General features: G+C 34.7%; 1 protein-coding gene across 1 annotated transcript; it reads right to left on the minus strand.

The window, feature by feature from the left end:
- Window positions 1-5115: 5115 nt before the first annotated feature.
- Window positions 5116-10301, minus strand: LOC105094479 (olfactory receptor 8B12). Its single transcript, XM_031443330.1, has 3 exons — window positions 10282-10301; window positions 7073-7085; window positions 5116-6057 (listed from the first exon to the last, which is right to left on the minus strand). The coding sequence occupies exons 1-3, from the start codon at window positions 10299-10301 to the stop codon at window positions 5116-5118; spliced, it is 975 nt and encodes a 324-aa protein (XP_031299190.1).
- Window positions 10302-15949: the final 5648 nt, after the last annotated feature.

Below are 15949 nucleotides of genomic sequence, written 5' to 3' on the forward strand. Positions count from 1 at the left end.
CCACTAAACAGTTATTCAGCATCTACTGTGTACCGGTTACTCTCCCCAGCCATGTTGCGATAGCCAGACACGGCAGACACTGCCCTCTTTGAATTTATATTCTTGTGTAAGGATCAGCCCCTACAAATAGGCGACTGCTTTATGGTGCAGGAAATGTGCTAACAGGTTAAGCGAAGGGTGGTGTGGGGGCACATAGTAGAGGCACCTAATCTTAAGAAGGAAAAGGAAGAAATGGACATTTACATTACAAATCTCTCAAAGATTTATTATAAAGGACAAAGTGTCTTATCTGCTTCACAAAACACTAATTTCTGTCCTCTGATTTCGCAGATGCCAAAAATGTGGTAAAATTAATGAGATCAAGTCTTAGTGCAGAAGGTTTATGTGCCCAGAGAGAAAAATAGGAAGAAAAGGTAGATGTACGATGGCCTTTCACTGTCATCCTAAGAGAGGCAAGCAGAAAGAAGAGAATAATGTAAAAATGTAAACTGCGTTTAAATAACCAGGGTGGTTACTTTTCATGAGCTATTTATAGCCTTTCTAGTACAGTGTGTCTGGCAAAGAGGAGACATTTCATAAAGGTGTTTATCTACTGTTGGGAGTATCTGGCTAGGAGCTGTGCTGTGCTTACTGTTTGCTATAGCTGTAGGTGTCTGAGGCTTCAGTTTTCTCTGGTGTCCTTTTCTCTCCCCTTAGAAACTCTTTCTTAATTAGAGTCTGAGCCTTGCAGCTCTTTCAGTGGGTTATACCCTGTTATAAAGAAGACTTATTGGGACGGGAAGATTCAAGGGAACAGGAAGATCAGGAGTTCGGTATTTCTCACCTCCAACATAGTTTAGGTTCTAGTAAAGTAATATCCTTGAGGGCAGGCGGAGGACAGAAGGCACTGAGTATGTTTCAGAGTGGTTACTCCACCCCCAACCCCGACCTAAAGCTGAAGGAGATTTTCCCTCAATCTTCACCATGAGAACCTGGTGGTGCTCCTGGAGGTAAAATTCACAAAAGTGTAGTGGCTTCTCTGAGACTGAGTCTCCATGAGCTTTTTATATTTCGAGTTAGTCCATAATCAGCCTCCAGAAACGCATCAATTACCATTTAGGTGTTGCTACCGATGCACAAACGCTAGCTCCAGCAGCTCCTGCTCCAAGTGAGCTGGGATTCTGTATTCTCACCTCTCTCTCCAGTTTTCAGGGAGTCATTTTGTCCTGTAACCTCAATTCTCTGCTGGACCTAAGAAGAGTTGTTGATTTTCAGTTCGTTCAAATTTTTTTCTTATTGTGAGAATGAGTGTGATGACTTACAAGCTCTCTACCTCTTGAAGCTGAAACCAACCCTTGTTTAATTTTAAATAGATAAGTGAGCAAATATATAAATACTGTTGAATTGAAAGTGCTTGCCATTCTGGCACTGTAAGCATTCAATGGCTCTGCCCTCAACAGAGCAACAAGCAAACAAAGGTATAAGTAAATCAAACCATAGGGTGGGGACAGAAAATCAGGAGAATCTAAAATGTTACCAGAGCCAAAGCTACCCTGAGTTTGCCGTGTTGCCTCTTCTTTTCTCTTCTTTCCTACTCACATCCTGTCCCATGGCTCTTCTGGGTTTGATTCCTCTTCTTCCTGCTCAACAATGTCCCCTACTCACTCCTATTTAAACCATTTCTATTGGAAGTTGCATCTTTAAATGCCCTTTTATAGAACTTTAAAACAAAAAGGGGTCTTAGACATAAATATATAGATAGAAATGTAAATAAGTATAAATAAATATAGAGATATGCCTGTATATGCCTACATTATTTCTAGAAATAGGTACACCTAAGGGAAGAATACAGGCATGGGAGAACCAAAGGGAAAAAGAAGGCTTATTTTTCCTACATTCTTTTTTGAACTGTTTAATTTTTTACTATGCACATGTATTTTCTAGAAAAAAATACTAGTTTTTAAATGAAAGTTAATCACCCACTCTTAATCTGATCATTGCTATCTAAAAACAGTCAACAGCAAACATCATATTCAGTAAAAGGCTGAATGCTTTTACCCCAAGGTCAGAAACAAGATAGCGATGTCCATTATTCTTGTTTCTACTCATCACTGTATTGGATGTCTTAGTGCAATGAGGAAAATAAAAGATCATTAAGAAATAATCAATCCTGGTTTTGTTTGCATATGACATGATTGTGTATGTAGAAATACAAAGAGAAATAAGGTTTCCTATTTCCTCTTTTGTTAATTAAAGTAATAACTAGAATCAATAAACAAAATTAGCACGGTTACTGAGTACAAAATCAATATGTAAAATTAATTGTATTTTATATACTGGTAATAAAGAATTGAAAATTAAATTTTAAAAATCCATTTAAAACAGCAAAAGATACCAAATTCCTAGGAATAAATATAATGTCCACTTCAAAACAAGACAAGAATTAACAACTCTAGTCAACACTATATAGCTGGCAGAATACAGCACCTCAGCCCCAAGCCAACTTCTCTCCAACTAGTCTCATAAAAACATTGTCACATGGTCATCATATAGATCCATATAAATACAACCAGTACAACTTGAAGAGGAGAGATGGCCTTTCCCATATTATCTTGAAGCAATTTAATATCTTTATGAAAAAAATAAACTTACTATCTCCAGACATGATAGCTAATTTGAAATTGATAAAAAAATATACCTGTCAAAGGAAAAACAATAAAGCTTTCAAAAGAGAACATAGGAATATATTTGTAATTTTGTAATAAGCAAAGATTAAACAGGACACAGCGCTAACAGTATGATAAACTGAACTTCATTAAAATTAAAAGATCTAACACCAAAAAAAAAATCACTAAGAATAGCCATGTGAATGGGCAAGCCACAGGCTGAACAAAACTAAATGCAATGTATATGTATGAAAAAATAACTCAAATTAATAAGAAAAAGACTAACACATTATTTTTAAGTGGACAAAGGAGTTAAACAGGCACTGCACAAAGTTGTTATATAAATTCTAATGAATATATTAAGACGTGGTCAATATCATTATTTTATTAGGGAAATGTAAAAAAAGCCTAAAGTGATAATGCACTATACACCCAAAAGAGTAGTTAAGATGACAAGGAGTGAAAATAACAAATGTTCAGAAGAATGAGGAGCATCCTTACCTGGAAACTGTTCAGAATGCAAATCAATTTAAATCTTTTGGAATACAGTTTACTAGTATTTAAGAAGCCTAGAAGTATGCCTATCCTGAACCCAGTAATCTGCATCTAGCTAGAGACCCAAGAGAAATGAGTGTAAATTCCAAATAAACAGCAAGCTCAAGAATGTTCATAGCAGTTTTATTAATGATATGCAGAAACTGAAACATGCCAAATGTCCGTTAAAAGAATAATTGAAAAATAAATTGCTCTATATCCATACAATGGAATACAAAACAGCAGTAATCAAGAACAAAATATTTATGCATGCAATGTTATGGATGAATCTCACACTATACTTTGTGTTGAGAGAAAGAATCCAAATGTTCAAAAAAAAAGTAAATGCAATATTTAACAAAATGAGCAAAATGAATCTGTAATGATAAAAGTAAGAATAGAAGATATTTCCAGAAAGAGAATGACTAGTAATATTTACCGGGAAGGGGCAGGCAGGAATATTCTGAAATGATATAAAAAAAAAAAAAAGCACTTCTGTATCTTGGTCTAGGTGGTGGTTACATAGCCTTATGTATACAAAAAACTTCATTGAGCCCTTAAGATGTGTGCACTTTGCTGTATGTAACTTACAGTTCAATTTAAAAGAGAGAAGGGTTGCTTTTTCACTTACCAATATTGTACTGATACTCCATCACCCCTACTACACCATCAACCCATAAATATCCTGAATTCAGCTATCTTGCCTTCTGCCATCTAGTCTAAAACACAAGCCTCCCCTACACTTTCATTCTTTTTATTACATCCTCACTGAACAACCATGTCAGAGGACAAAACTAAACATTTATCCAAACTTTTCCTTTTTTCTAGTGGAAGAGAACTTTCCTAAGAAAAGTTGGTAAGTCAAAGTATCTTGCAAACAGTTCTCATACTATTACTTCTAATAATGTGTTAAAAAAAATTGTTCTTCTGGGTCTTTTTGTAAAGCTGTACCTTGATTTGCCCAATACTGTGAATATATGACCTGTCCTGAGACCAGCATCTGTTTCCCCTAAGTTCGAGCTACTATTAAAAGATCATAGCTACATGCAATGCCTTAAAATGCAGTGTCCTTCCTAATAACTGGTTGATGCCACTCTAACGGCTCACTTCCACCCAGAGCTATCTATTACTCAGTTACATCATTCAGACCCAAGAAGTGAGGCTCCAGGTTCCATCATATTAGTCTGGAAATAATGAGTAAAGTTTGTATCCAACACCTTTAAGTTCCCTAAATCTGTGTCTCTCTCCATTAGAAGGCCTAATAAGTTAGCCTGTGTCCTTAGAGATCTGTATGCCACCTCAGTGGACAACGTGCTTGATTCTATATGGAACTTTATTTCCTACCCAGAAATATTAAACCATTTTTTTTATCATTTTGACAAGACAAAATCACCAAATTTTTTACCTCCAACATTCTTACAAAAATGACTTTCCAAACATTAACCCTTGAAAAGTTGTATGACATCGCTGTAGATAGAATTAGTTTTCTTTAAATGCAGAATTAAAAATAAACACCTTTGAAATGAAATCTTAGAAAGCATGGCTAAAGGAAAGCAGAACAAAGTGGATTCAAATTGAAGGGTCTAGATTCCAATCCCACCTCTGACACCAGATACCTGTGTGTTCCCGGGCCACCTCTGAATGTTTATGAGTCTCCAGCGTGTAAAATGTCATATGAGGGGCTGAATTAAATCATTTCTAGACCTATTTAAGAGTAAGCCTCTATGACTATGGAAACAGTTCTCATAAAACAAAGAATGATTGGAATAGTTGACTGGAGCAAGGAGTAGAGAAAATAGAATGCTTAAGAGTAAGTTAAAAACTTCCTCTAAGTATAGGAGAGCAAGCACTGGCACTTGTTTCCTTCATTGAAAAGAATAAATAAATCAAAGAAACACTGGTAAACAAAGCTTTGAAACCCCTTTCTTAGTCATTTTCAGGAGAAGATTCTTCTGCTCAAGGTTTTCTTCAGAGCAACTTTGACATCCTTGTTCCTCAGGCTATAGATTAATGGGTTTAACATGGGCACCACAGCAGTATAGAATACAGAGGACACTTTCCCCTGGCCAAGGGGTAAAATAGAAGGTGGTTTGAGGTACATGAAAGCTCCTGACCCAAAGAAAAGAGAAACCACAATTATGTGGGAGCTGCAGGTGCTAAAGGCTTTGGATCGGCCCTCAGTAGAACTAATACGGAGAATGCTAGAAAGAATGAAACCATAAGAGATAAAAATGGTCACGATGGGCACCCCAATGCCAGTGGTCACGACAATAAAGACCACCAGCAAATTTATGTGCGAGCTGTGGCAGGACAGCTCAAGGAGGGGAATGATGTCACACATAAAGTGATTGACAAGGTTATCAGCACAAAAGGTCATAAACATTACGTTTCCCATATGGGTCACAGCCCCAAATACTCCCATCCCATAGACACCCAACAAAAGGAATAAACACACCTGAGGAGACATGGTGACCATGTACACCAGTGGCTTACAGATGGCAACATAGCGATCATATGCCATTGCTGACAGGATGTAGGATTCAGAAAACACAAAGAAACAGAAGAAAAAAAACTGAGTCACACACCCTGCGTACGAAATGATGTTCTTCTTTGAGACAAAACCCATCAGCATTTTAGGGGTCAGGGTAGTGGAGTAACTAAAATCTATGAAGGACAAGTTGAAGAGGAAAAAGTACATGGGAATATGAAGGTGAGAATTCAGTCCAATCAAGGTTATCAAGCCCAGGTTCCCCACCACAGTCACCACGTAGAAACTTAGGAACAGGAAGAAGAGGGGGATCTGGAGTTCTGGCTGGTTCGTTAAGCCTGCAAGGATGAACTCTGTCACAGAGGAGGTGTTATCTGCAGCCATTCTTTTCTAGGAGAATCTATGAGGGAAAAAGAAAAGAATCACTGAAAGAAACAGAGGCTATGTATTATGGAAGTTAATGGAAGTTATGGAGTTGAAATGGAGAAGAAAAGAAAATAAACATTTACTAAGCACTAACTACAGAATGGGCATTGTTCTAACTGCTCAGTAACATTTGACAGATGCAGACACTGGGCCTAAGTGACTTGCACAAGTCCCAGTGCTTCTAAATTGCAACAGAAGATGAACTCAAGTGGTCTGGCTCACAGAGTTTGAGCTTTCAACCACTCTGCCACAGGACGGACCAGGTCAGGCAGGCACTCACCCTCCTTCTGTTTGATGTCACAGTTCTGTGCTCTGCTGGCTCTCATCCATCTCTTTCATGGACACTCAAATGGCCCTGGTGAAAAGAGGGTGAAAGCTCAGAGCTCAGAGGCTGCTGCTTCTGTATGTCTACTTTAAGGATCAAAACCTCCAGTTTATCTTGGTTCTCTTGATGAGCAGAACATGATCTCCGATTGTGGCTTTGCCCTGGGCATCTTGTCCAGCTTTGAGAGATGAAACAGTATTCCTTTCCTAATGCCCATGGATAACAGGGAACTAAAGAGTTTTATTCTGGTTTTGAGATCTCAGTGACCTCACTGCAGAGACTCCCTCAGGATCGCTCCTCCAGAGTCCACCTTCCCCAAGGATGAAGACATGTGTGTTTACATCTTTGATAATGTTTAACATGTATTTTAATGACCTATTCCTTTATTCAAGTTACATCTTTTTAAGCACAATTAAGAGCAAAGCAATGTGGGGGAAATAATTCTTGCTATCCTATATATTGGGCACTTACTGTATACCAAACACTGTATGTGACCCAGGAACCTCATAGTGACACCAAGTATCTAAAGGAATGCACAAGTAATTTTATCTTGTTTATTCCTTAAAACAACCTTATGTATTAGACCTATTAATCTGGACTTTAAAAATGGAGGATCACACACAACTAGAAGGTTCCAGAATCTTGAGTCAAAACCTGCTCTGTCCAACTCCAAACTTCTTAGTCTTAATCACTGGGCTACATTACAATGAAATCTCTGAAGCAACATTTTTTACTTTCTAGGATCTCTGAGATTCTTTACGGATTAAAGTACTTACATAACTTTAATGCAATGCAGAAAGTGTTACAGCCAAGATAAAATTAGAGGACTGGACTTCAGAGGAGGATATTTATTATTTCAATCACGTCCAACATATACCAAGAATTGTTTGCACCTTCTTGAACCTTAAAACTAAAGTAACTTTCTCAGGTTTTACTCCATTACTTGATCATGCAATTTAAGCTTGATTATTTAAAACAAATACTTGTCAGATAACTAATAGCAACTTTTATCAAGACCTAAAAGTGGAGAACAGGCTCTGTAGCCAGTCTGTCAGATAAAGAGGGGTTGATGAAAGATTTTGAATAAGAACGCCGTCTGTCAACAGGTCCCTATTGAATATACACCCTGTCTCTGAAACCTTTCTAAGAACCTAGTGATCCTTCAGTGAAAAAGAAAAAAAAAAAAAGGATTTCTGCCCTCATGGAGTGTTCATTCAAATGGAATAAGACAAAAAATATATGAAAGAAAGAGGTAAAACATGTAACATGAAAAGTGTGATGAAGAAAAGGAAAGCATGATTATGATACAGGAATAGAAAAGGCAAAGGTTACATACTTAAACTTTAGAGTAATCTGACATTTGAGCAATGACTTGAAAGACACCTGAAAAACTTCTCTTGATAAGATCAGTCACTCTGATAAAACATGGCACATTCATGGCTTAATGCAGCACCTTTCCGAGGCATCACGTTTTTGTCCTGCACTTTAAATGCAATACTTTAACCCAAATTACTGGCTGTGAGGGAGAGAACTCTGATGACAGTAACTGGATAGGGAGACAAGGGACCTTGCTGAGGTTTCATAAAGTGATAAATCGCATAATGTAGGTTTACTGAAACTGACACAAAGACTAATAAAATTTTGAGTAGCAATTTGCATTCTACACTCTTTACCAGGAGCTTTTATATATTAAGGATGGCAGATTTTCTATCCACAAAATAAATTTCTATTTGGGGAAATTCAAGTCTCAGTTAGCAGATGAGTTATATATGTTTCTGGTCTGAGTTAAGGGCTGGAGTCCTCTTGGAGAAGTTAGGAAATCAAAACACAAAAGCAGAAGTCCACTTTCCTCCAGCCAAGTCCAACTGAAACACCTAAAAACCACTGTATGTTTATGAGTATGTGCACATACATCAGTGTGGACTTGCTAAGACTCAGCAGTGATGGAGTCTTATCTGTTTACACTGAGAATTGTCCACAGCCCACAGTGACTCAAATGAATCCCCATCCCTATTCTCAATCCCACTACACGTATTTAGGAAATAGAGAAAAATAATCCATTATGAAAAAAAAAAACTAAAATAAGCACCACAAGTAAGCTCTCCTTAAGACCCAAGGGCAAAGAAGACCTTAGGGGTTCATTAAATCTTCACTTTCCTCTAGGAATTCATGATTCAACACCAGGGAAAATTCTTCTGAGATTTTTGTCTCTTCACAGATGGTTTCCATGGGAATTTTATTTTAAATGCATCAAGGTTTTATTTCAAGTGAACTAGGACTTCTCTAAAGTCATCTTCACTGTTGACTTGCTCCAGTACAAGCAGAGAGAAACACAGAAGTAAATATTCTTGATTAAGTTACTTTTGCCACAGAACTCTCTCCCAAAACTTGAATGTCTGTATAATGGATTCCTTGTCTATTTACTGCTAACACTAAAATATATAATGAAACATGGATTATAACATACTCATGTGGAAAATGTCTGTACAATACAATGTCTATGTATACGTGCCTCATACACATCCATTTAACCCTCAAATGTCTGATAGGCCTTTAAGCAACACCAGAGTGGTGCTAAGGTCAGTACCCTTCACTCCACACAAGAGAAATACAAGAATAAGCCATAATTCCAACCAAAAAAGTCAGAGAGCCTGCACAGAGAGAAGAGATGGCAGCTGAAATGTCATCATTTGATATGATTTCAGTTAGGCTCCAAGGACAGGCATAAAATTAAATCCATCCATCAGAAGTCATATGCTCTGTATTATACTTAATGTTCAATTGGTTTTTGTTTTGTTTTGTTTTTGGTGGAGGACGGAGGAGAGGTGATTATGTTTATTTATTTATTTATTTTTAATGGCGGTGCTGGGGATTGAACCCAGGATCTCGTGCATGCTAGGCATGCAGTCTACCTCTGAGCTATACCTCCCCACCTTTCAGTTGGTTTTTGATGTATATCTTTGGCATATCAAAATGTTAGGTAAAGCAATTCAAAAGAAATGGTTCCTGTCCTAAAGGGTTTTATAGCCTAATAGAGGCATCTCCTGTTCTGTCTCTTTTTCTCTTTATTCTCCTCATGTTTCAAAATTTCCAGTGTTCAGTCCTCAACCATCTAAGCCTTTTCTTCCTTAAATGATTGGTGAGTTCATCCATGACTTCAACAACATCATCTACATGGTTAGTTTTCAAATTTGTACCTTTAATTATCATCTTTCTGATACTTCCCTGTCCTGTATGTATAACCTCTCAGTTAAAATGTTCCAGCATGCTCTGTTCTTTTGTCACCCTGAACTCACCAAGTACAAAAATAAACACATCTTCTTTGTCCCCAAAACAGATTGCCCAATCGTTCCCTTTCTTTATTGAGGAATAAGTGGAGGACAGTATTAGTGGGGTATTACAAGTTCTGGTTCATTTGTGTTGGCCCTAGTTAGCATCTGTTGTCCCCCCCAAAATTATTAGTAGCAGCCTTTTTTCCCCCTTTTTCAAAAAGTTTTATTGTGTAGAATTATTACAGTTCAACTGCACATATACATTATATTGCATGTAAATACATATATATATATATATCTACATATATATCTATATCTATATCTATCTATATCTATATCTATCTATCTATCTATATCTATCTATATCTATATCTATATCTATATCTATATATGTAGCAGCCTTTCTCACTGTAAAATATATCTCAGTTAAATGGGAAACTGTGTGTGGAATCAAACCAACCTCTACAATTCCTGGCTCTGACACTCACTAGCTGTGTGGCCTTGGGAGCTTTAACCTCTTTTGCATTTCAAATAATGTATCTAAAAATGGGAATAATAATCATAAATGGTGTAGTTTCCATTATATAGAACATAGAAGATACAAAAAGCATTATGTTGTTGTAAATTATTATTGTTGTTATTGTAATTATTATTATTATTATTATTATTATTCACATCTGTATCTGTGGATGAAAAAGATTTTAGAAAAAGATCATTTAGATGATCTACAGGATTAGCTAACAGGGAGAAACTGAAAGCTGGAAAATCAGTTCATGTTTCATAAGCAGTGGAAATAATAAAGTAAAAGCTGTATCAAGAGATAAGAGCATGGAAGAAAAGGACTTAGTATCTCTATGGTTTGGGAGAGAAGGAAAGAGAAGAAAGAAGCACAAATTAAATCTGACTAAAATTTTGAACCTAGGGAACCATGAGCAGGATGGCAGAAATGAATAAATAAGGAGTGGAGAAGACGAGGAGCTAGATTTTAGTCTAGATGATAAAATCCGGGCAAAAATCCTCAAAAGGGAAAGACAAGTAAAAAGTTGGCAGGAGAGGTTCAGAGCTTTCAAGAAAGGGCTCAAAATACAAATTAGGATACTCTGATCAAGAGGAATGATGAATTGTTCTAAGCAAAAATATTTAAAGATAGAATAGTCAAAGGTTAAGTAAATATTTCTTGAATTCATGAAATTCGCAGAAGCCAAAAAAAGAATTTCTAATGTGAAAATTAGCTAATGTTTCTGTACATTCAAGGGAAAAAAGAAATGAAAATGGATTTAAATAAGCTGAACTCTTGCACTCCAGTTTACTCTTTCCATATCACTGTTTATTTTGTCTTTATATGTTTAGAATAATTCAATATTAAAGCCTAGAATTTCCTTTGTGGGAAGAATTTTATAATAAATTCTATTCCTTTAATAGATTTAGGACTATTTAGTTTTCTATTTCTTCTATTGTAAGTTTTACTAATTTGCATCTTTCAAAGAATTTTCTTGAAGTTCCTTGAAGTTATCGACTTTATCGGCATAAAGTTGTTCATAATAATTTTTCTTTTAATATCTGTGGAATCTGTAGTGATTGCCCCCCTTTCATTCTTGATATTGTCAGTTTTTGTCTTACATCTTTTTTTAGTGAGCCTAATTAGAATTTTATCAATTTTCTTAATCTCTTAAAAAGTCCACATTCTAAGTTTTAATTGATTTTCTCTGCTAATTATTGATACTCTATTTCATTAATTTACACTCTCATCTTTATCACTTTTTTCTTTCCTCTTACTTTGGATTCAGTTTGCTTTTTTAATGTCTAGATTTTTAAGGTGAGAAACATGTGTTGTTGATGTTAAACTTTTTTTTCTCTAATGCATAGATTTTAAATTATAAATTTCCCTCCAGAAATTGCTTTAGCTACACCACACAATGGTCAGCATTTTTTTTTTTTTCATTTTTCATTCAGTTTGAAAATATTTTCCAACTTCCATTGTGGTTTCTGTCTCTAAATTGAGTTACTTAAGAATATGTATTTCAAGATACGTGCTCCCCAAAGTTCATAACAGCACTATATGCAATAGCCAAGACATGGAAACAACCTAAATGTCCATTAACAGATGACTGGATAAAGAAATTGTGATATATTTATACCATGGAATAAGAAGAATAAAATAATACCATTTGCAGCCTCATGGATGGACCTAGAGATCGTCATTCTAAGTGAAGTAAGCCAGAAAGAGAAAGAAAAGTACTATATGATATCACTCATATGTGGAATCTTAAAAAAAGAAGAGGACACTAATGAACTCATCTGCAAAACAGAAACAGACTCGCAGACATAGTAAACAGTCTTATGGTTACCAGTGGAAAGCGAGTGGGAAGGGCTAAATTTGGGAGTTTGAGATTTGCAAATGTTAGCCACTATATATAAAAATAGATTAAAAACAAAAAACAAACTTCTTCTATATAGCACAGGGAACTATATTCAATATCTTGTAATCCTTTAATGAAAAAGAATATGAAAATAAATATATGTATATATATACATGACTGGGACATAGTGCTATATGTGAAATATTGACACATTGTAACTGACTGTACTTCAATAAATCTTGATGACTGGAAAGAGGGGGAGAAAAGAATGTATACTTCAATTTCCAAATAGTCCGAAATCTAGCTTCTTATCCTCACCTTTCCTTATTTATTCATTTCTGCCATCGTGCTTATGGTTCCCTGGGTTCAAAATTTTAGTCAGACTTAATTTGTGCTTCTTTCTTCTCTTTCCTTCTCTTCCAAACCACAGAGATACTAAAGATACTATGATCTTATTTCTTGATACTGTTTTTGCAGTGATCTGTTCTTAGTTTCTAAAATATACTTCTGCAGTAGTCAGAGAATAGACTCTGCATGTTTTAGGGTCTTCTAAATTTACTGAAAGTTGTTTAATGTCCCAGCATATGGTCTATCTTAGTGAGTTGTCCATGTGCACTTGCAAAAAATCTGTATTCTATTGTTGGGTGAGATGTTGCATAAATGTCACTTTATTCATGTCAGTTGATAGCGTTATTCAAGTCTTCCATGTCTATAATGATTTTTTGTCTACTTGTTTTATCAGTTATTGAAAGAGGAGTGTTGAATTCCAACTTTAATTGTGAATTTTTCATTATCTCTTTTCAGTTCTGTCAGTACCTGCTTTATGTATTTGAAGGTCTGTTATTAGGTGGTGTTAAATATGTTCTGTATAATACATCTAAAATTGTTATGTGTTTTTTATTGCTTTATACATGAATTATTATGAAGTATGCCTCATGATCTCTGTTAATATTTCAAGTCCTGAAGTTTTCTGTGTCAGAAATGTACACTTATTTCAGATTTCTTATGATTATGTTCTTGCACAGCATATTCTTCTCCATCCTCTTTTTAAAGAAGATATCCATTTTTGCATTTTAAGTGTGATTTATATAAACTGCATATAATTGCATTTTTATTTTTTCTTTATCCAGTGTAACTTTTTCTGTATTTTAATTGGCATGTTTAGACTGTTTATATTCAATGTAATTATTGAATTAAGCCTACAGTCTTGCTATTTGTTTTCTACTCAGCCCTTCTGGTCTTTGTTCTTTCCCCCCATCTTTTCCTGCTTCTTTTAGAGTGGTTGAGTACTTTCTGGTATTCTTTTTTATTTCCTCTGTTGGCTTATTAACTGTATTTCATTTTATTAGTGGTTTCTAATAGTGATGACAATATGTAACTTTATCTTATCAATATCTATCTTGAAATAATAGTTTAGTACTCTGTAAATATTAAAAACCTTTAAAAAGTATACTTTCACTTCTCTTTCTGTCCTTTGTGATTATTGTCATATATTTTATTTCATCACATCTTATAAACACCATAACATTGTTCTCATTTTTGCTTTAAACAGTGAATTATCTTTTTAAATACATTTATTGAAATAAACATTGTATTTTATATTTAAATTCCTTGTGGTGATATGAACATGCACTTCTCAAATCTACCACTTCAGGAAGTGTGAACTACTGATCATCCTTGTTGCTACACTCTGAAATCAATCATCACCACATTAGCATGAGTCCGTGCTTCCCACAGGCTACCCCCAGCTAAAATGACTAAAATGACTAAAAAGAATAGGTGTGTTCTTGTCAGATGTAGGACTCCTCTGATGGAATTTGGCTCGAGTATTCTCCATCAGCCTTACTTACCATCAGCCTCACCAGTCTGATGAGGCTCTCCCATTTTCCTCTAGCTCCTGCCTCATTTTCCCTGATAGGTGTTACACATATAATCTTGTCTTGGAATCTATTTCTCAGAGATAGGTAAATACAGTGAGATACTGGGTTGTATAGTAAATGTAATTTTTGTTTTATAAGAAACTGAAAATTTGTTTTCAGAACATTCCTATTATCATGGGAGTTCTACCTCAATCAAATTTTTGCTAACACTTATTACTTTCAATTTTTGTAGTTGTAAACCTTCTAATGGTTGTGTAGTTATGGCTCATTTGATTTTTTAGGTAATTATACTTTATTATCAATTCATTTTGAAAATATGCTTTTATAAAATCACTGCTTACTTTTTTATGAGAACTCAGGATTTACGCCCTTAACTTTCGTATATAGTATATAGCAGTGTTAATTAAATTTGTCATGTTATACATGACAGTTTTCCTTCTTCCTTTTAATTTGGATTACTTTTATTCCTTTTTCTTGTCTGATTGCTGTGGCTAGCACCTCCAATATTATGTTGAATAAGAGTGGTGAGAGTGGGCATCCTCGTCTTGTTCCTGATCTTAGAGGAAATGCTTTCAGCTTTTCACTGTTGAGTATGATGTATATCTGGCTTTTATTATGTTGATAGGTGTTCTCTCTATATGTACCTTGTTGAGAGTCTTTTTTTATCATAAATTTATGTTTAATTTTGTCAAAAGCTTTTTCTGCATCTATTAAAATGACTGTATGATTTTAATTCTTCATTTTTAATGTGGTGTATCACATTGATTGATTCGCAAACATTGATCCATCCCTGAGATAAATCCCACTTGATCATGGTGTATGACCCTTTCAGTGTATTGTTGAATTCAACTTGCTAATATCTTGTTGAGAGTTTTTGCATTTATATTTAGCAGGAATATTGATATCTCATTTGATTTTAATTTGCATTTCCCTAATGAAGAGTTTGTTCAAATCTTTTCCCATTTTATATGAGGTTGGTTGTCTTATTATTGAGTTGTAAGCAAAATATATTAATTTATTTTAGTATTATTATATTATGTATTCTAGATATGAATCTTTTATCAGATATATAATTTATTAACATTTTCTTCTAGCTTGCATTTTTCTTTTTAACACTTTTGAAGAGCAAAACATTTTAATTATTGATGAAATCCAGTTTATGAACATTTTTTCTTTTATGGTTCATGTTTTATTTGTCTTAAGAAAATCTTTCCCTAATGCAAAGTGAGAAGTCTTCTTTCCTGTATTTCCTTTTCAAAGTTTTATAGTTTTAAATCTTATATTTAGATGTATAATCATTTTTAGTTCACTTGTTATTATATAGATTTCCAATTGTTCAGCATCATTTACTGAATAGACTTTCTTTTCTTTATTGAATTGCTTTGGTAACTTCATTGAAAATAAGTTAACCATATATATGTATATCTATTTGTAGAGCAGCTGTCTATTCCATCAATCTATACTCTATCCTTATGCCAATGTGGATTGTTTTATTTCAGAATCTTTAGAGTAAATCTTGAAATAAGATGGTATAAATCCTCCAACTTTGTTCTTACCTTATCCAGGTCATCTGTTTGGTCTAGGTCTTTCTCATTTCTGTATAATTATAGAATCAACCCATCAATTTCTGCAAAATCATGGTAGGATCTTGATTGCAGTTGCATTGAATCAATAGATCACTTTAGGGAGAATTGATATCTTACTACTTTTGATTCCTCTTTCTATGATTATGGAATGTCTCTTCAATAATTTAGGACTATTTTCATTTCTCTCATTTTTTTTTAGCCTTCATTGTACCAACTTGCCACTTTTTGTTGGATTTTCAGCCAAGTATTTCATGTTTTGACATTATTGTACACAGCACTGTTTTTTAATTTCAATTTCTAATTGTTTATTACTCGTATATAGAGATATAAATAATTATTTTGACCTGAGTTTGTATCCTCTGCCCTTACTAAACTCTCCTTTTAGTTCTAATAGCTTCTTTGTAGCTTAGTGAGGATTTTCTGTATAGACCCA

Source organism: Camelus dromedarius, chromosome 34 (assembly GCF_036321535.1).
Source record: "Camelus dromedarius isolate mCamDro1 chromosome 34, mCamDro1.pat, whole genome shotgun sequence".
Taxonomy (NCBI): Eukaryota; Metazoa; Chordata; class Mammalia; order Artiodactyla; family Camelidae; genus Camelus; species Camelus dromedarius.